The sequence below is a fragment of the Phalangium opilio genome, unplaced genomic scaffold (genome assembly GCF_054372755.1).
Source record: "Phalangium opilio isolate 3A_F unplaced genomic scaffold, DU_Popi_V2 ptg000046l_1, whole genome shotgun sequence".
NCBI classification, from domain to species: Eukaryota; Metazoa; Arthropoda; class Arachnida; order Opiliones; family Phalangiidae; genus Phalangium; species Phalangium opilio.
In genome coordinates this window covers 4,258,553-4,274,038 of record NW_028324169.1, presented here as the reverse complement: position 1 = coordinate 4,274,038, position 15,486 = coordinate 4,258,553, and the positions used below count along the sequence as shown (strand labels likewise).

Below are 15,486 nucleotides of genomic sequence, written 5' to 3'. Positions count from 1 at the left end.
ACCTAGCATTCACGGCGGCCATTTTCCAATATGGCGGCCACACTATTGAACACAGAGCTATAAAATTTTGCCAAGATGTTCATGTGGTTCCAATCATAAAGTGAACCAATTTTCATAATTTTTGATGAAGAACGTGGAATACATTGTAGCTGAAATTCACAGCGGCCATTTTCCAAGATGGCTCTACAGCAGGGGACTTTTAGTAAATTTTTTGTTGGGTCAAAAACAACACATGTATCAATTTTCATCTTTATGTTCAAATGTTCTAGGTCAAGCCCTTTTTCGGCCTATCTGTCCTGGCCTATTAGTTTTTTATCGTAATTTTCGACAAATGGTTCGAATTCTTTCCATCCAATAGGCGGGGATAATAAAACGTTTCCTTCGTCGAAATATTTAATAGCGTAATAGACTAATTCGCTAATATCGCTGTTTAATACTCGAGAATCGTCTATAAAAACGGATCCGTCTTTATCAGACCACTTGACTCTTATTTCGTTAGTCGACAAATAATTTAAAATATCTTTCGCGCGTGATCTATATTCCATTGAAAATAAATTAATCCAAGGTTGTAAAGAATTATGTTCTTTAGAATTTTTAGTGGTTTGATATCTTTCCCATAATTGTTGATATAAAACCCATTTAGTTTTATCGTCTAAATGAACGTTGTTAATTATTTCGCGCATATCATTTTCCATATTAGTTAACGTATTGACGTCGTTGGAAACCGGAGACGATTCGGGTTTTTCATGAGGTACTAAAGTAATTTTTTTGCGAATTTCATTTTCTAAATAAAGATCCCATAACAGCCGCGGCCAAGGGTAAAAGCAAAGAAAAGATCCCTCCGCCTTTTTGATTAATTAATATCATAAGTGAATCATATTACAGCTCCCTATAAGTACTGGACGTAGGTTATGCTTTTGTAAACAGCGTTTTCTTCCAAGACATCCAAGCCCGCCATCTATAGCTCAGTTTTACAAGTATAGTTTTCCCATTAACCCGGATCTTAAGTAAGGTTAGCTTACGGATGTTCCGGTTGATGATAATGGCTGTCAGACAGCCGTCAGTGTTATGATTAGTGTGAAGCTTATTAACGCGTTATAATTTTGATTTAGAATGACTTATGTTAGGATCAATGTAACTAATTGCAATGGTTACATGCCCACATTAAAGAGACATCAGAACACGATCTATGTGATATTAAAAGCACTTAACCGTAAGCAACAAAAAAAAAACGTTTTGTAAAACTGAAAAATATTGACCAGCATCTTTCGCAAACGGAAAACGTTAAAGCATTGAAAAATTTGTCACACTTAAAAAAGGAAAACAAATTTCCATGTCGACGCACATAACCTTTAATTAGTAATAAATCGGTCCAACTATCCCCGCTAAAAACCTTTAAATCGATCGGTGGAATCTTAGCTCAGTGCTGTACTGTACAAAGGGTACATTAGAAATATTCTAGCATGATGAAGGCTATTTTGATAATTTGAATTCATATTAATTTCCTTTTCAACACAAGCGTTTAAAAAATACCTATAGACCGCGGAAAAATAAAGTGGACTTCCACTATTATATTCACAACCCAACACTATGTATGGAACAACTTGTTTCCTTCCGCGCTCTTCTCTCTCAAACCTTTCCTCATTGGCTACCAGCCTACCACTTACTTCCGTTTGCTTCGCCCGCTTTTTAAAAATTACTTTCGCGCCAAAATCATTCCTCTGGTTTAGTTCACAAATTCGCCGCTGCGTTTCGCATATATCCTTTTCTCTTCAGTGCTGGGAGACGATGCTGATGCATTGCGATGTTATATCGTCCAGTACTTCTAGGGAGCTGTAATATGATCCACTTCTGTTAATATCGATCTTTTTAATTTCAAACTAACTTTATTATCGGCGATTTTTCCTAATTTATTTTTATATTTAGATAATTTTTTAAAATTATTCGAACTTAATTCGAGATTTCCATTAAGGATATTAAGAGCGACTTCGCTTAGAGTTTCGATAAGTTCTTTATCAGCATTTTTCAAAAGACCTAAACGTTGATTTCTTTTTAATTTACTTAAATCATAAGTAGAATAATAAAACATAAGTATGCCAATTAGCCCATTTCCCGTGTTAATTGATGTCTATAACCTTTTTTCACAACCGACCGCATAGCGGACTACAACACAAACTACATAAACGGAAGGATAGACAAATGGGGTGGAATTATAAAATTGGAATTTTTTGATTGGCTATCATATGTCCACCAGCTAAAGGGAATAGAGAGGACTATAACGTTCAGCAGGCTTATACCGCTTTTACTAGTTCACCTGCCTAGGCTGCCTTAGTCTCTCTCTATTCGTGTTTCTATATGGACGAGTTTCGAACGCGAACTACTTTTTTCGTATGTCTTCTTTACCAGCAAAGCAGACTGTTACTCTAGGCCTAGGTCACTAGGTGGTTAAAAATGTACAGCATTTTGAAGTCAAATGTTTCAAAAGATATCGTAGCTAATAAGGTAATTAAGTCTATTCAGTGCAATTTAATTCCTAAATCGATAAAAGCTGTATCAAAGTCCATTCAATGCAATCTAACACTTAAAACGTTTAAATCCGCGTTAACTCAAACTACGGCGCTCAAAAACCAATTGCCAAGGGTTAAGTTAAGCGTGGGCACTGAGTCTGGAAATAACACAAAAGAAGATGATTCTTTTAATCAAGTTAGTTGCTTATTTTGTTACAATTTTAATTTCTGTATGATCGATAATGAAATTTTAATTATCATTTAACCAGAATTTTGAAATAACGTGTCCTAATTTACAAGAAGGATCTGTAAAGTTGTTTAAAAAAGCGACCGAAACTTCGTTAGGTTTTGTGAAGGTATTTATTTTATGATAGTTTTCAGTTATATAATACAAAATATTTGTGTTAATCTGGCTTAATATAATATTTGCGTTCCACAAAGGACCATAACGTTGCAGATTGCGAACATGAGTTCCAGAGTGTATCACCCAAAAACCAAACTAGTTTGGAAACTTTCAAAGTGACGGAAATTGAACTACGGGATAGCGTAAAAGAATTTCCTGGGGTCTTGGCTAATTCAATGAAGAGTCTGGCTTCTCATTTTAAGAATCTTGAAATCGCTGAAAAATTCTCCCCAGATAAACAAGTTTGTAGATTTAATATTGTTTTTATTTTCAATTTTGTTCAAAATATTGAAATAAGGACTTTTCAGTGCGTTTTGGAAATAACAAGAAGAGGATCCTTTGAAGTACAATACTGTACAGAACCATTCAAATATGTTCTAAATTCTGCTGGCGTTTTGAAATTTGTTGTACTTAACAAAGGGGTGGTTAAAGAGGATATTATATTTGAAAATAACATTTTTTTGGAGGAAAAGGCTAGCGCCATACTGCTAGACTTTTCAGATATTGGAAACATCTTTTGCAACGGCATTGCTAGTGACTCTAAAGATATTTTATCCACCTTGCCAAATAAACCCAGGAACTTAATCATTTATGAGTATCCCATAAAACATGTTGCTTCAAAACGTTGCCCAGGTTGGTTTAAAAAAGGAAATCGTATAGCTGACAATGAAGGAAACGTTTGTAAAGAATGTAAAAGTCTCTTGAGATATTTGAGAAACTCTTGTTTGAGAAGAAGGGTGAATGCCTTATCAAGTCCCAGTGCCCGGAAAAGAAGAAGTGATCCCTCGTCAACACACCCAACTTCATTCCTTTCACCACACAGTCTCGCAGCAAAAAAGATAAAAGTCTCCTACAGATATCAAAACCTAAAGAACAGAAACATTAGGCTAAAAGCGAAGCTGAATGAACTGAAAATTTCCGTGACCGATCAACAGCATGACGATATGAAATCTGCCACGTCAATAATAAGAAGTCGGTTTTCTGACGAGTTAGAGACAATATTGTCAGAACAAAGTGAAACAAATGAAACTACGAAAGAGGCTCGCCGAAGGCTTCGTCAAGTTTGGGAAGAGGATACTGCTCTGTACTCTGCCATAGAAAAAGAAGATTTCCGGCGTGATCAGCAGAAAAATGGTAATTTAACTTTGCCTTATGAATTGTAATAAACAAAATGTTGTAAAATGTTTTACAATTGTAGAAAATGGTAAACACAAAAACCGTTGGAGCATCATTACTTATCGAATTGGTAACGTTTAGTTTTCCATCTTTTAGCTTAAAAATGTCATGTTAATTCTAAACTTATAAACAAATTTAGCTTTGGCCATTGCTTGTAGAAGTAAAGCTGCATACGAAGCTTTAAGGGGCTTTAATATCCTGAATTTGCCTTCCTGGCGAAGCATGCAAAGGAAAACCGCAAAAAATCTAGACGAGCCCGGAATAAATTACGAGTATTTACAAGATCAAAAAAAAACCTACGATATGTTCAGAAAGGAACAGGTTTCCTTAGGGCTAGCTGAACCAAAATCTGATGGTCTATTAATTTTTGATGAAGTAAAAGTTGCAGCAAAAATTATATGGAACAGTAAAAATCACAAAATTATGGGATTGGCAATGCGGAAAGAAGAGTACGCTTACTTAGATGATCTCTATTCTGAAGTTAGCGATGAGAAAACGATATCAAAAGCAAATTATATGCTTCAATTCTTATGGAGAGATCTTACATCAAACTACGACGTGATCGGGCCGTATTTCTCAACAGCTTCTACAGCAGATGCCCATTTCACATTTGGCTGCTTGCTTCAAGTGATAAAAGCCTTTCAATGCCAAGGTTTTAATGTCTGCGGAATTATCTGTGATGGTGCCAGTTCAAACTTGTCAGTCCTTAAAATGATGGTTCGTGTCGATAGTTTTCCTAGCTACAAGACCATTAATGGCGAAATTGACGTTAAAATCCCAGTATCATTTCCGAACCCATTTCGGCTTGATAGGAACATTTATTTTATCACATGCCCGTCCCATCAGGTTTAAAATATTCTAATATGTTTTCTGGACATTGAGTTATAACTGGATTTATGTGTTTCAGTTAAAAAACATGATCAACCAGCTCTTTGCGTCAGATCCAGAAAGGGCCAAAGATTTTTCGAACAATGGAACACGTTTTGGTTGGAAACAAATAGTGAATCTGAAGATGAGGGACGACGAACTGCGTGACAGGGGAGTACCTAGATTAGTTCCTGGACTGGTTCAGAGCTACGTTGAACGTGACGCTTGGACTAAGCTTAACGTTAAACCTGCGCGCATTTTGCAAGTAAAACAATAATCAACGACTTAATTGAATATTTACGTTTACCCAAAGTATGTTTTAGCAAAATGAAGTTCTCTCTGCTTTGTTTGAATACGCAAACCCTCCAAATGGTGAAGATAAACCACAAGATGCTTCAAACGTTATGGAAACATACAACTACCTAAAAGCGTGTAAATGTTTATTTGAAGATGGTTTCTTCCAGAAACACAGAAAAATCGATTCACTAGATAGTCCCATTATAAAAAATCTCGATATGGCAATGAATTATTTCACAAATTGGCTAAAATATCTCCTAGGTGGGTCACGTGAAAATTCTAACAATGTCTTTAATAAATATTAAATTGTAATTCCAATCTGTTTACGTTTTAGATGAAGACAAAGATTTTAATCCAGGGCATCCCCGACAAAAAAAATTCATTTCATGGCAGACTTGGGCATTACTTCGTGTGATGGTTTATGGGCTTAAAGGATTGTCAGAAGAATATCTGAGAGTTTATCCCAGTGGAGATCATTATTTGAGTCCCATCCGCATAAATGGTAGCGCCGTGGAAACCCTGTTTTCACAATATAAACATGCAGCTGGGGGAAAACTTACAAGCATAAATTTTAATACGTCACGCAAAGCTATCTTAACCAAAATAGACATAAAGGGTCATCACAGCGGCCAAGGTTATCGAGATGTTCCCCTTTACGTCAGGGAATCATTTGAAGAAAAATATGGTCAAAAATAAGCGTTAAATTCATTTATTGCCAATTATTTTTTAAAAAACTTTATCACAAGTTTATCACTTTTTAAATTTTATAAACAAATGTTCTTTAATAAAATCACAATGAATAACGACTAGGAAGTTTTATGACTCTTTTCACTCTCGTCTTTGAAGGTTCGTCTAACAGTTTTTTAGCCAAAACAGTCTGCTTTATAGTTTTAGCTCTTTTAGGGGTCTGAGGAATTTCATCTTTCGTTGTTTTAGGAACTTGGTTAGGATTTGTTGTGGTTAAATTATTGTAGTTATCGTTATTGATTACAACCTGTTTTGTTGTTGTATGAACAGTTGGATTATTTTTTGTTGCAATATTAATGACCTCTTTCAAAGGTCTTTGCGTGGGTATAGGGCTTACATAGTTTTTATCAGGTGTTAAAAACTCTTCGGTAGATTTCTCAGGTGTTAGATCAATTTCCAATGTTTTCTTTGGTATTAAATGATTTTTGGTAGGTTTCTTTATCTTTGGTAATTTGATAGGAACTTTATTGTTAGAGTCTTTGCCTGGTTTGGAACCTTTCTTCGATATAACGTACAATTCATCGCGCAAACCATTGGCCCCTTTAGAATAATCATTTTTGGAATCTTTAATTCTTTCATCCATGCCGGTTAGAAACTCATTGCTTAGAGCATGGACAAATTTTCGCTCAAACTCCTTTCTGAATGTTTCAGCTGCTTCATCTTCAACAATACCTTTGGTTCCTTCTAAGAAAACTTCTCGTAATTTCTGCTTATTATCATCGTTGTTGACAGTATTAAACACGACTTGAAGAACATTTTGCCCATGCTTAACAATTCCTTTTTTGTCAAGGACAGAACGGCAAATCTTATTGAGCAAGATAAGATATGGTTGCAATTGTTCTTTTGGAATGAATAGCCCTCCAGTGTCTCGTAGTTTGATACCTGAAAATGTTATCTGAGCTTTCTCCTCCGTTGATTGACGAAATTTTAAAACTGTGTCGTACAGCATCTTAGCTTCAGCTTTCTGTTTGTCAGTTAAAACCTGATTCCCAATGTACGATTTCCTTTTGCTTTTTTTCCAAATCTGGCCCATACATCCACCACCCACCGTTAATAGGGATCTTGCATAGTTTTCTTCACCTACTGAAACATTGTGGCTATCTTCAATATCATCAGAATTTATAGCACAAAAAATTCGCCGCTTTTGACACCAATAGTTTAAAATTGCTTCGGCATATGCTTGGATCAGAAGCAACAACTCGTTGTCGTCCACTTCGCCAATTGACGACACAGTATTCTTGTAAAATTCAATATTTTGTCTAACAGATTGAGAAAGCATATAAACTGTGAGATTACTTTTACTCTTTGCATTAGCAAGTTCGCCTTTCTTCGTCATAGGTGGTTTATTGTCGTTGTACAGTCTCACAAAGGAATGGTAGACGTTTTGAAGTAAAGTTTTAACAAGATTTCCATCAATTAATTTTTTATGAATGCATATCACGTTGCTAGACGGTCCAAATAACTTGGGTAACAATAAATCGGTATCGTTTAATAGCTCGGAAAACTCATCAGCATTTAGAACATCCATTTTAAATAATAACAAGTTGGGAAAACCAAAATATTACCTCTCCGAGTCAAGACGACTACTTACAAACTTATTTAGCCAGATATGGAAATGTTTCTTAAGTTAAAATTTATGAAATATTAAAGCAGTATACAAAGCATAGCAAATTTACTGTAAATCAGACGACATTTTACATCCAATAATGATATACTTGTACACATTAAAATCATCCGATGGGGGAAAAACGGGAAATGAAGAGATAAAACTTTGGAGGGATATTACCTTTACGTGTTTGTAAAGGCCCAATTTTCTACTCCTCAACTGTATGCCCTCTATGTTCAAAGCCATATTCACAACAGGGTTGGCATGTAAACACTATCCTCTCGTTTCACCTCAACGATTTTCTTAGTTTAACAACATGACTGTTAACGTTACATAACAACAAAGCTTATTTGTGGCTACACACACTGAAAGTAAATGCGTACCATAAAAAGCATGAAAACACGAAGCTATTATCCGATTACGATCAGACCTTTCACTGGTCTGGGCTGCGTTCGGCAGAGCTCACCAAAAAAGACAGCGGATTTTGGAAATGTTTACCGGTGAGCTCTGTCGTCATAGCTTTTCTCCGGTCATCGGCGTTTTATAAATGACGCTAGCGCAATAAAGCGTGCAAGGTACCAAGGCTTAACAAAAATTGTAGGATAACATATTTATAGAGATAGATAACAACTTTTATAATTAAAATTAGAAAATAACATATCTCTTAAAATTCTCGGGTGATCAACTGGTTTCACGCCAATTAAATAGCTATAGTCCCATAAAGTTATTTGTATTAATTCCTCCATGGTTTTTTCGCCAAGCTGAGAACTACGCGTTTTACGTCACGTTATCCAAAAAGCCGACTATTTTCTTTGAAGACCGCGCTAGCTCAGCGCTAAGCACCGTGACGTCAAAATTCAAAAGCAAAATCCCGTTATGTAGGACACTGCTAGCAGCGCTGGGTTCTGCTGAACGCGGCCCAGATTTCCACCATGATTATAAAATCTAAGCCTAATTATTTAAAAGTGTATTTAACTTTCGGCTCACTCTGAACCGTTAATGTCTCTGCATACAGAAACGAAAACCAAACCCAAACGTTTACTTTTTGGTTCCCTAGGCCTATTGACAAATAAAAGTTCATTTGACCAACATAGCAGCGTTGTGTTTGTATTCACTGTGACTTTAGAAAGGATTATGCTATAAACAGATGTAGTATAGCTTAAGTAATATATAAACATCCATTTTAAATAATAATATTAAACAAAATCTTTGGAATATCAAAATGAAACGGAGCTTTAAAGCTACAAAAGTACTAAATGCATCATAATTACGAAAAATATTTCCACATATTCATTTTATATTATGGAAAACGGGAATATTAAGGTTCTGAAGGATTTCTTTACACATCAAAACAAAACGAACTTCTAACGCAGCGCACTAGTGTTACAACGGACGGACACATATAGACAAACACATAGACTGCTGTTTTACCCTTTCCGTATTAATTTTGAGTTGAGGGACATGATTATCTTAAATATTAAAATAAATATAATTAATATTAAATATTTTCTTCGATAGTTGTTCGCCTTATTGAGCGTTACATCGTTTTGAAAAAGAACAATTAAACATTCTTGAGAGACTTGACTAATATTGGCGTTTGAAATGAAGCATACGCCGGTTGCTTCGCCTTCATCAAATAGGTAGTATATAACGGTGTCGAATCTCAGCTATGGATAAGAACAGCGCAATTGCGTGAACCTTTGGTGGAAGCCCCACCATTGGGAGGCCGGACGTTTCTCGTAACCCTGGCCGATCGCCGCGTATGTCTTAACCTTAAGGAGTAGAAGCCAGGTGTACAGACTGGTGTCCATGTGGGATGGACAAAAACCAAGACCAGAAGATGGTGGTGTTAGAAGCCAGGTGTACAGACTGGTGTCCATGTGGGATGGACAAAAACAAAGACCAGAAGATGGTGGTGTTAGGTGCCAGGTGTACAAACTGGTGTCCATGTGGGATGGACAAAAACAAAGACCAGAAATGATGGTGATAGAAGCCAGTAAGTACCGACTGGTGTCTATGTGGAATGGACAAAGACCGCAAAATGGTGGTGTTTGAAGCCAATAAGTGTAGATTGGTATTCATGTAGAATAGACAATTGACTAGTCAGATGAAGTAATAGTGGCCAGTTGATTTGTGGATAGATTCAAGTTTTGAAATTTCCGGGAACTGTGAATACGGTCCGGAAATAGCGAACACATTTGCTTCAATTCGGAAACTGCGAACACGGTCCCCTGGGGTGTAAGTCAATAACAACAGACAGACACACACACACACACACACACAGACACGTCGAAATTAGAACCTCTCCGTGACATACGTCACTCGGAGAGGTAAAAATATAATAATTTGACCGTTAAAATTATGAACTCTAAATCTAAACAACGGTGCAACTGCTAACAAACAAGTTACTGTGTTCTAAGCCTTAGCCTAATAACACCCCCACCCCCACTCCTCCTCTCTTCCAAACACAGTAAAAAGTCTTATTTCCGCCCAAGACCAAAACCGGAATTCGCGGATGGATACATTGATTGAGTTTCTGCTAGTTTCTGCTAGGGGTCGCTGCGCCGAAGAACTTAAGCAGTTGACGTGAAAAAAGGTTCTCGTTGGATTTGGCTTAATTGGCATACTTATGTTTTATTATTCTACTTATGCTTAAATGTATATTCTTTTTAGCTAAACTTTGACAAAAATTTCCTTTCCTTCGTCGTTTCGAAGATCTTTTACGTTTCATAGTGTAACATGGCTGCCAGATTCCTTAGAGTTTCTACTCCTTGGATCTGGCAGGGTATATATGCCTCCATGTTACATGCTCGTCCTCCCGACTTTACTTTAGTGATATCACTGCGATCAAAAGCGCAGTCGTTAGTTATCTCTCAATGAGAACGGTTTTGTAATTAGTTAGTCAAGAACCGTAAAATGTACGGGTTAACCGGTTAAGGCGGGATTTTTATCCCTTTGTTATTTACTTCAATAAAAGTTAGAAGAATTATTTCTTTTATTTTTGGATATTTAAAGTAAGTTGTCTTTATTCATTTTATGGCCCTCGGGAGTTTCTCCCTATTTAGTTAATTTCTATTGAGGGTTACATAAAGGGCGCCCGAACAAGGACACGACTAGATAAGACTAGGCCTTAAGCCTTGGTCAGTCCCGTTGAAAAACATGTTTATCATTGTCGGTATATCCGCCCCCCCACGTGGTGTTAAGCCTTGGCTTCCACGATGGTAAATGATTAAAAATAATTAAATTAAATTAAATCTAAACTAATCATAATTAATTTAAATAATAAATTAAAACTAAAATTATCTTTGTAATTAATATACTGAATTTAGATAACTTACATGATTATTTGTATAAACTTAACTTGTTTGACTATTTTGACCATTGTAAACTAAACTTAATTAAATAAATAATGGCCTACTCGGACCATCAGAGGATGATTCTACTTTAAATAAAGGGGAAGATAATTCGAAGGAAGAACTGTTTGCCTCTGCGGGGGACGATGGCGACACGGTAGCACCGCCAGAAATAGATGATCCTTTGGAGAATTTTAACAGGATTCTTCGCCTTGAAGAAGAGAAGGATGAAGAGGATTCTGATACAAGAAAGAGGACGGCCGCCTCTTCAGTATTGGGATTTTCGCCCTATCAACTATTCCCTCATAAGAACATTCCCGCTCCTAAGGGAAGTTCAACTCCCTCGAATTTCCCTCCTCAAACTGGGATAGATTCCCTTGTCCCTCCTAAATCAGCGTTCAAAAGTGTTAAGCCTAAAGTTAGTTTTACAAACACCTTACCTAATCCTAGAATTAAAACAACCGGAACTCAAATGTCTCCGTCTCGAAGTATACCGCAATTAGGACCAGATACTACTGATGAGGAATTATGATCCTTTATGTTAGCCTTACTCCAAACCTTGGCTGATAATTCAACCACACAGGCTAACGCCGTAGCTCAGAATATAGCAATAAATAAAGCTATAGCTACTAGTTTGGATAAATTAGCTAGGGATCTACCCTCATTATTAAATAGAAGTACAATTCCTCAGACGGTAAAAGTCCGTATTGAACAGCCAGAAAGGTTAGCCTCAGAGTTTTTAGCCGCTTTTGAGGAATATGCTAAATTTCACAAGCTATCAAATGAAGACAAGTTAGCGGCATTGCCTCTCCTTTTACGAGGGCATGCTTTGTATTGGTACAGGGATTTAATCCGTCAGTATGACGATATTTGCAATACAAACCCTGCCCATCCTCATTTAGCTTGGAAAACTTTTAAAAGACATTTTAAGGCTCTTTTTATAGATTCTGAAGCTGACTCGAAGCTTAAAATAGAGATTTCCCAAAGTAGTCAGAAGGATAAAGAATCAGTAGAGGATTTTTTCGGGGATGTTATGAAATTAAATCTAGTAATGACTCATCCTCTTTCCGAAAAGGAGTTAGTTCCCATAATTAAAAGTAATTTAAAGGATGAACTTTACAATTTACTACCATGGAACAATTGAGGAATTCCTGCAGGTCAATTGCCCGTAGTTTTAGTTGATCAAACAAAACGGGGTAAACTCTATCGGTTTTGTATTGATTATAGAAAACTGAACAGCGTTACCATCAAGGACCCTTATCCTTTGCCTAACATAGAGGTCATGCTAGCTAGAGTGGGAAGACCAAAATTCATTACAACCCTTGACCTTAAATCAGGGTATTGCCAAGTAGAAATGCACCCTAAGAGCAGACCTAAAATTGCCTTTGTGACTCACATGGGAAAGTACGAGTTTAATGTACTCCCTTTTTGGCTTTGTAATAGAGATGGGCCGATACCAGTTTAAACCGATACCGATATGATCCGATACTTGGGAAACCGATACGTACCGATACCGATATTTTACCCCATCCTTCGATTAAACCGATATCAAACCGATACCGATATGGTATCGGTATCGGCTCATCTCTATAGATGATTCTCGATCCAATTTCGGTACTTGAAACTATAAAACTGGCTTATCATACGAAAAACCCATTTTAGACACTAGTTACGTTATCCAAAAATAGATGAAAAACTGTGCTGTCTCAGAGTTTAGGTCTTATGGCGCCATCTACTCTCAACATAAGTATTTATTTTCTTCAAAAACTATCGGGTAGAAATATCGGTTCATTTTTAACCGATACCGATATATCGGTTAAAGCCAAATATCGGTACCGATACCGATATGGCATCGGTATCGGCCCATCTCTACTTTGTAACGCCCCTAGCTCTTTTCAGCGTTTAATTGACGAAATTTTTAGAGATGCCGATTACTTCCAACTAATCGATTATTTAGATGATTTAATCTCTCTTAGTGAGGATTGTGATCAACACTTGGCGTGTTTAGAATTCGTCCTAAATAGATTAAAGGAAGCGGGTCTCACCCTTCAGTTTAAGTGTCGTTTCGCTCAAAAGGAAGCTACTATTTTTGGTCACAAAGTTAACGAAAAAGGAGTGCATATTGACCCTTCAAAAATTGAAGCCATTGAGAAATTCCCACCACCCAAAAATATCAAGGAAGTACAGAGAGGTTTAGGGAGGGCAGGATGGCATAATAAGTTTATTAATCACTACTCTCAAATAGTAGCCCCTATTAATAAACTTAAATGAAAGATCAAATATTTGTTTGGAATAACGAGCAGCAATTGGCGTTCGAAAAGATTAAGGAAGAAATTTGTAAGGCCCCGGCTTTAGCTTCCTTTAGAAGGGATTCCCCTTGCATTTTAATTACAGATGCTAGTGATGCCGGGTTAGGTGATTTTCTTTCCCAAATCCAAGATAATATAGAAGTTCCTATAGCTTACGCTAGTACAGGACTTAAAGACGCAGAAACTAGGCACTCCACTAGCGAGAAAGAATGTTTAGCCATTTGCTGAGCAGTTAAGAAATTTAGGCCCTTTTTAAAAGGTCGGACATTCACTGTCCTTACTGACCATCAGGCTTTACAGTGGTTATTTAATATCAGGGAACCAAATTCTCGTCTAGTTAAATGGGCAATGTACCTTCAAACATTTAATTTTACAATTAAACATAAGAAAGGAGTAGAGAATGTGGTAGCTGACGCTTTATCGAGAGCTCCGATAAACGTCTGAAACATAAATTTTAGCTTTTCCCCTTCTTTATCTACTAGTAAACAGGATCCAACTAGTAGTAGTACACGTTCAAATTCTACCGGTAGTAGTTCATCAACTTCCTCTAGTGATTCTGTTGAAGGTCAAATACGTCCCGCAGGTCCTAGAGCCTTATATTCAGTATTTACATTGGAAGATGTGAGAAAATCTCAAAGGGAAGACCCATTTGCTTCCCCTATTATCAATTCCTTGCAAGGACCTAACCCAGTTAGGAATAAAATGTTTGAATTAAAGAATGATCTTCTTTATAGAAGACCTTACAGGAACTATCCTGAAAAAAATTATTTACCTCCTCGTTTAAGGCTAGAAGCCATGAGGTTATTACATGACCACCCACTATCAGCTCACAGGGGCAAAGATAAGACCCTAAGTAAAATGACGTATAGATCTTGGTGGCCTACTATAGTTAATGATGTACAGGATTATGTTAGAGGATGCACACTATGCCAACAATTTAAGGCTAGAAATAGGAAAAAGCCAGGGCTAATGCAACCCTCTGAGATCACAAGTCCTTGGGACCAGATTAGTGTCGATATTATGGGAACTTTTCCCCAAAGTAGACACCATTACAAATACCTGATAGTCTTTGTTGATTATATGACAAAATTCGTGGAAATGATACCACTTAAAACCATTACTGCAAAGACTTGTGTCCAAGCTTTCAAGTCTATTATTTCTAGATAAAGCTATTCTCAGTGTTAGAGGAGTACAATTTACCTCGAAACTTTCGCTGCAGACATGCAGAGCTTTTAGAATTAATCCAAAGTTTACCACCCCCTACACGCCTAAGGGAAATCCCACTGAAAGAGTAAATAGAGTAATAGGCGTGCTTATATTATTCTATGTAGGGAATCATCATGATAGATGGGATGAATCCCTTGACCTTCTTCAATTTGCAATTAATTCTGCACCCCATGAAACCACGGGCAGATCCCCTATCTTTTTGAATTTAGGGCGGGAGCCACGTCTCCGTTGGGATTTAGAAATTGAAGAACCCCTTCAGGACCCTGATGACCCCAGTCGTACAAAAGCTTTAAAAGTTCTTAGGGAACAATTTGAATTCAGTAATGAATTATCTAAGTTAGCCAAAGCTCATCAGAAGAAATACTATGACCTCCGTCATGACCCTCTAGAATTTGAGGTAGGAACGTTAGTATGGATGGAAACACATCCCTTGTCAAGTACGACAGGTCAGCTTATGAAAAAGCTCAGTCCTAAATGGGCAGGTCCCTTTAAAATAGTTGCAAAACATTCTCCCGTAGTCTACGAGTTGGAAGACGCTAACTCAGGACAAAATGTAGGGAAAGTCAACCTAAAGCATCTGAAACTCTACTGGAGTAATGTAGCTGTCTTCGACAACGCCGAAAATGCCATTACTTCACAATCGAACGTTCCAGATAATCCTGAGTCTAGTCCTGCAACGAACGGTGGTACCATGGACCACCCTCCTACGGCGACTTCCTCAACTACTTCATCTGAATCATCTTCTACTTCACCGTCATCGACCCAGGACGGTCAGGAAGTCGATCAACCGATCATTCCTGCTATTTCAGATGTCCCTCATACGTCGACATCAAGTACTCTAGAAGATCAAGCAGCGGATCAACAGATCCCTCCTGCAGTTCCAGATGATTCACATCAACCAACTGACTCTGATAGTGAACCGGGCATGACCCTTTTTGAAGACCCTCCTCTCCTACTCCATACTAACCATGATATGAGAGCTTTCCAGCTCATT

At 37.2% G+C, this 15,486-nt stretch overlaps 2 protein-coding genes across 2 annotated transcripts; one reads left to right on the top strand and one right to left on the bottom strand.

The window, feature by feature from the left end:
* Positions 1–2,202: 2,202 nt before the first annotated feature.
* On the top strand, positions 2,203–6,063 carry LOC149676393 (uncharacterized). The gene is made up of 9 exons (XM_089838676.1): positions 2,203–2,703; positions 2,777–2,863; positions 2,949–3,152; positions 3,219–4,044; positions 4,109–4,156; positions 4,226–4,932; positions 4,994–5,218; positions 5,277–5,511; positions 5,585–6,063. The coding sequence occupies exons 1-9, from the start codon at positions 2,452–2,454 to the stop codon at positions 5,944–5,946; spliced, it is 2,946 nt and encodes a 981-aa protein (XP_089694802.1). The 5' UTR covers positions 2,203–2,451; the 3' UTR covers positions 5,947–6,063.
* On the bottom strand, positions 5,925–7,525 carry LOC149676392 (uncharacterized). Its single transcript, XM_089838677.1, has 2 exons — positions 6,335–7,525; positions 5,925–6,244 (listed from the first exon to the last, which is right to left on the bottom strand). Exons 1-2 carry the CDS (start codon positions 7,523–7,525, stop codon positions 6,041–6,043), a joined length of 1,395 nt encoding a protein of 464 aa, XP_089694803.1. The 3' UTR covers positions 5,925–6,040.
* Between the last annotated feature and the right edge of the window lie 7,961 nt (positions 7,526–15,486).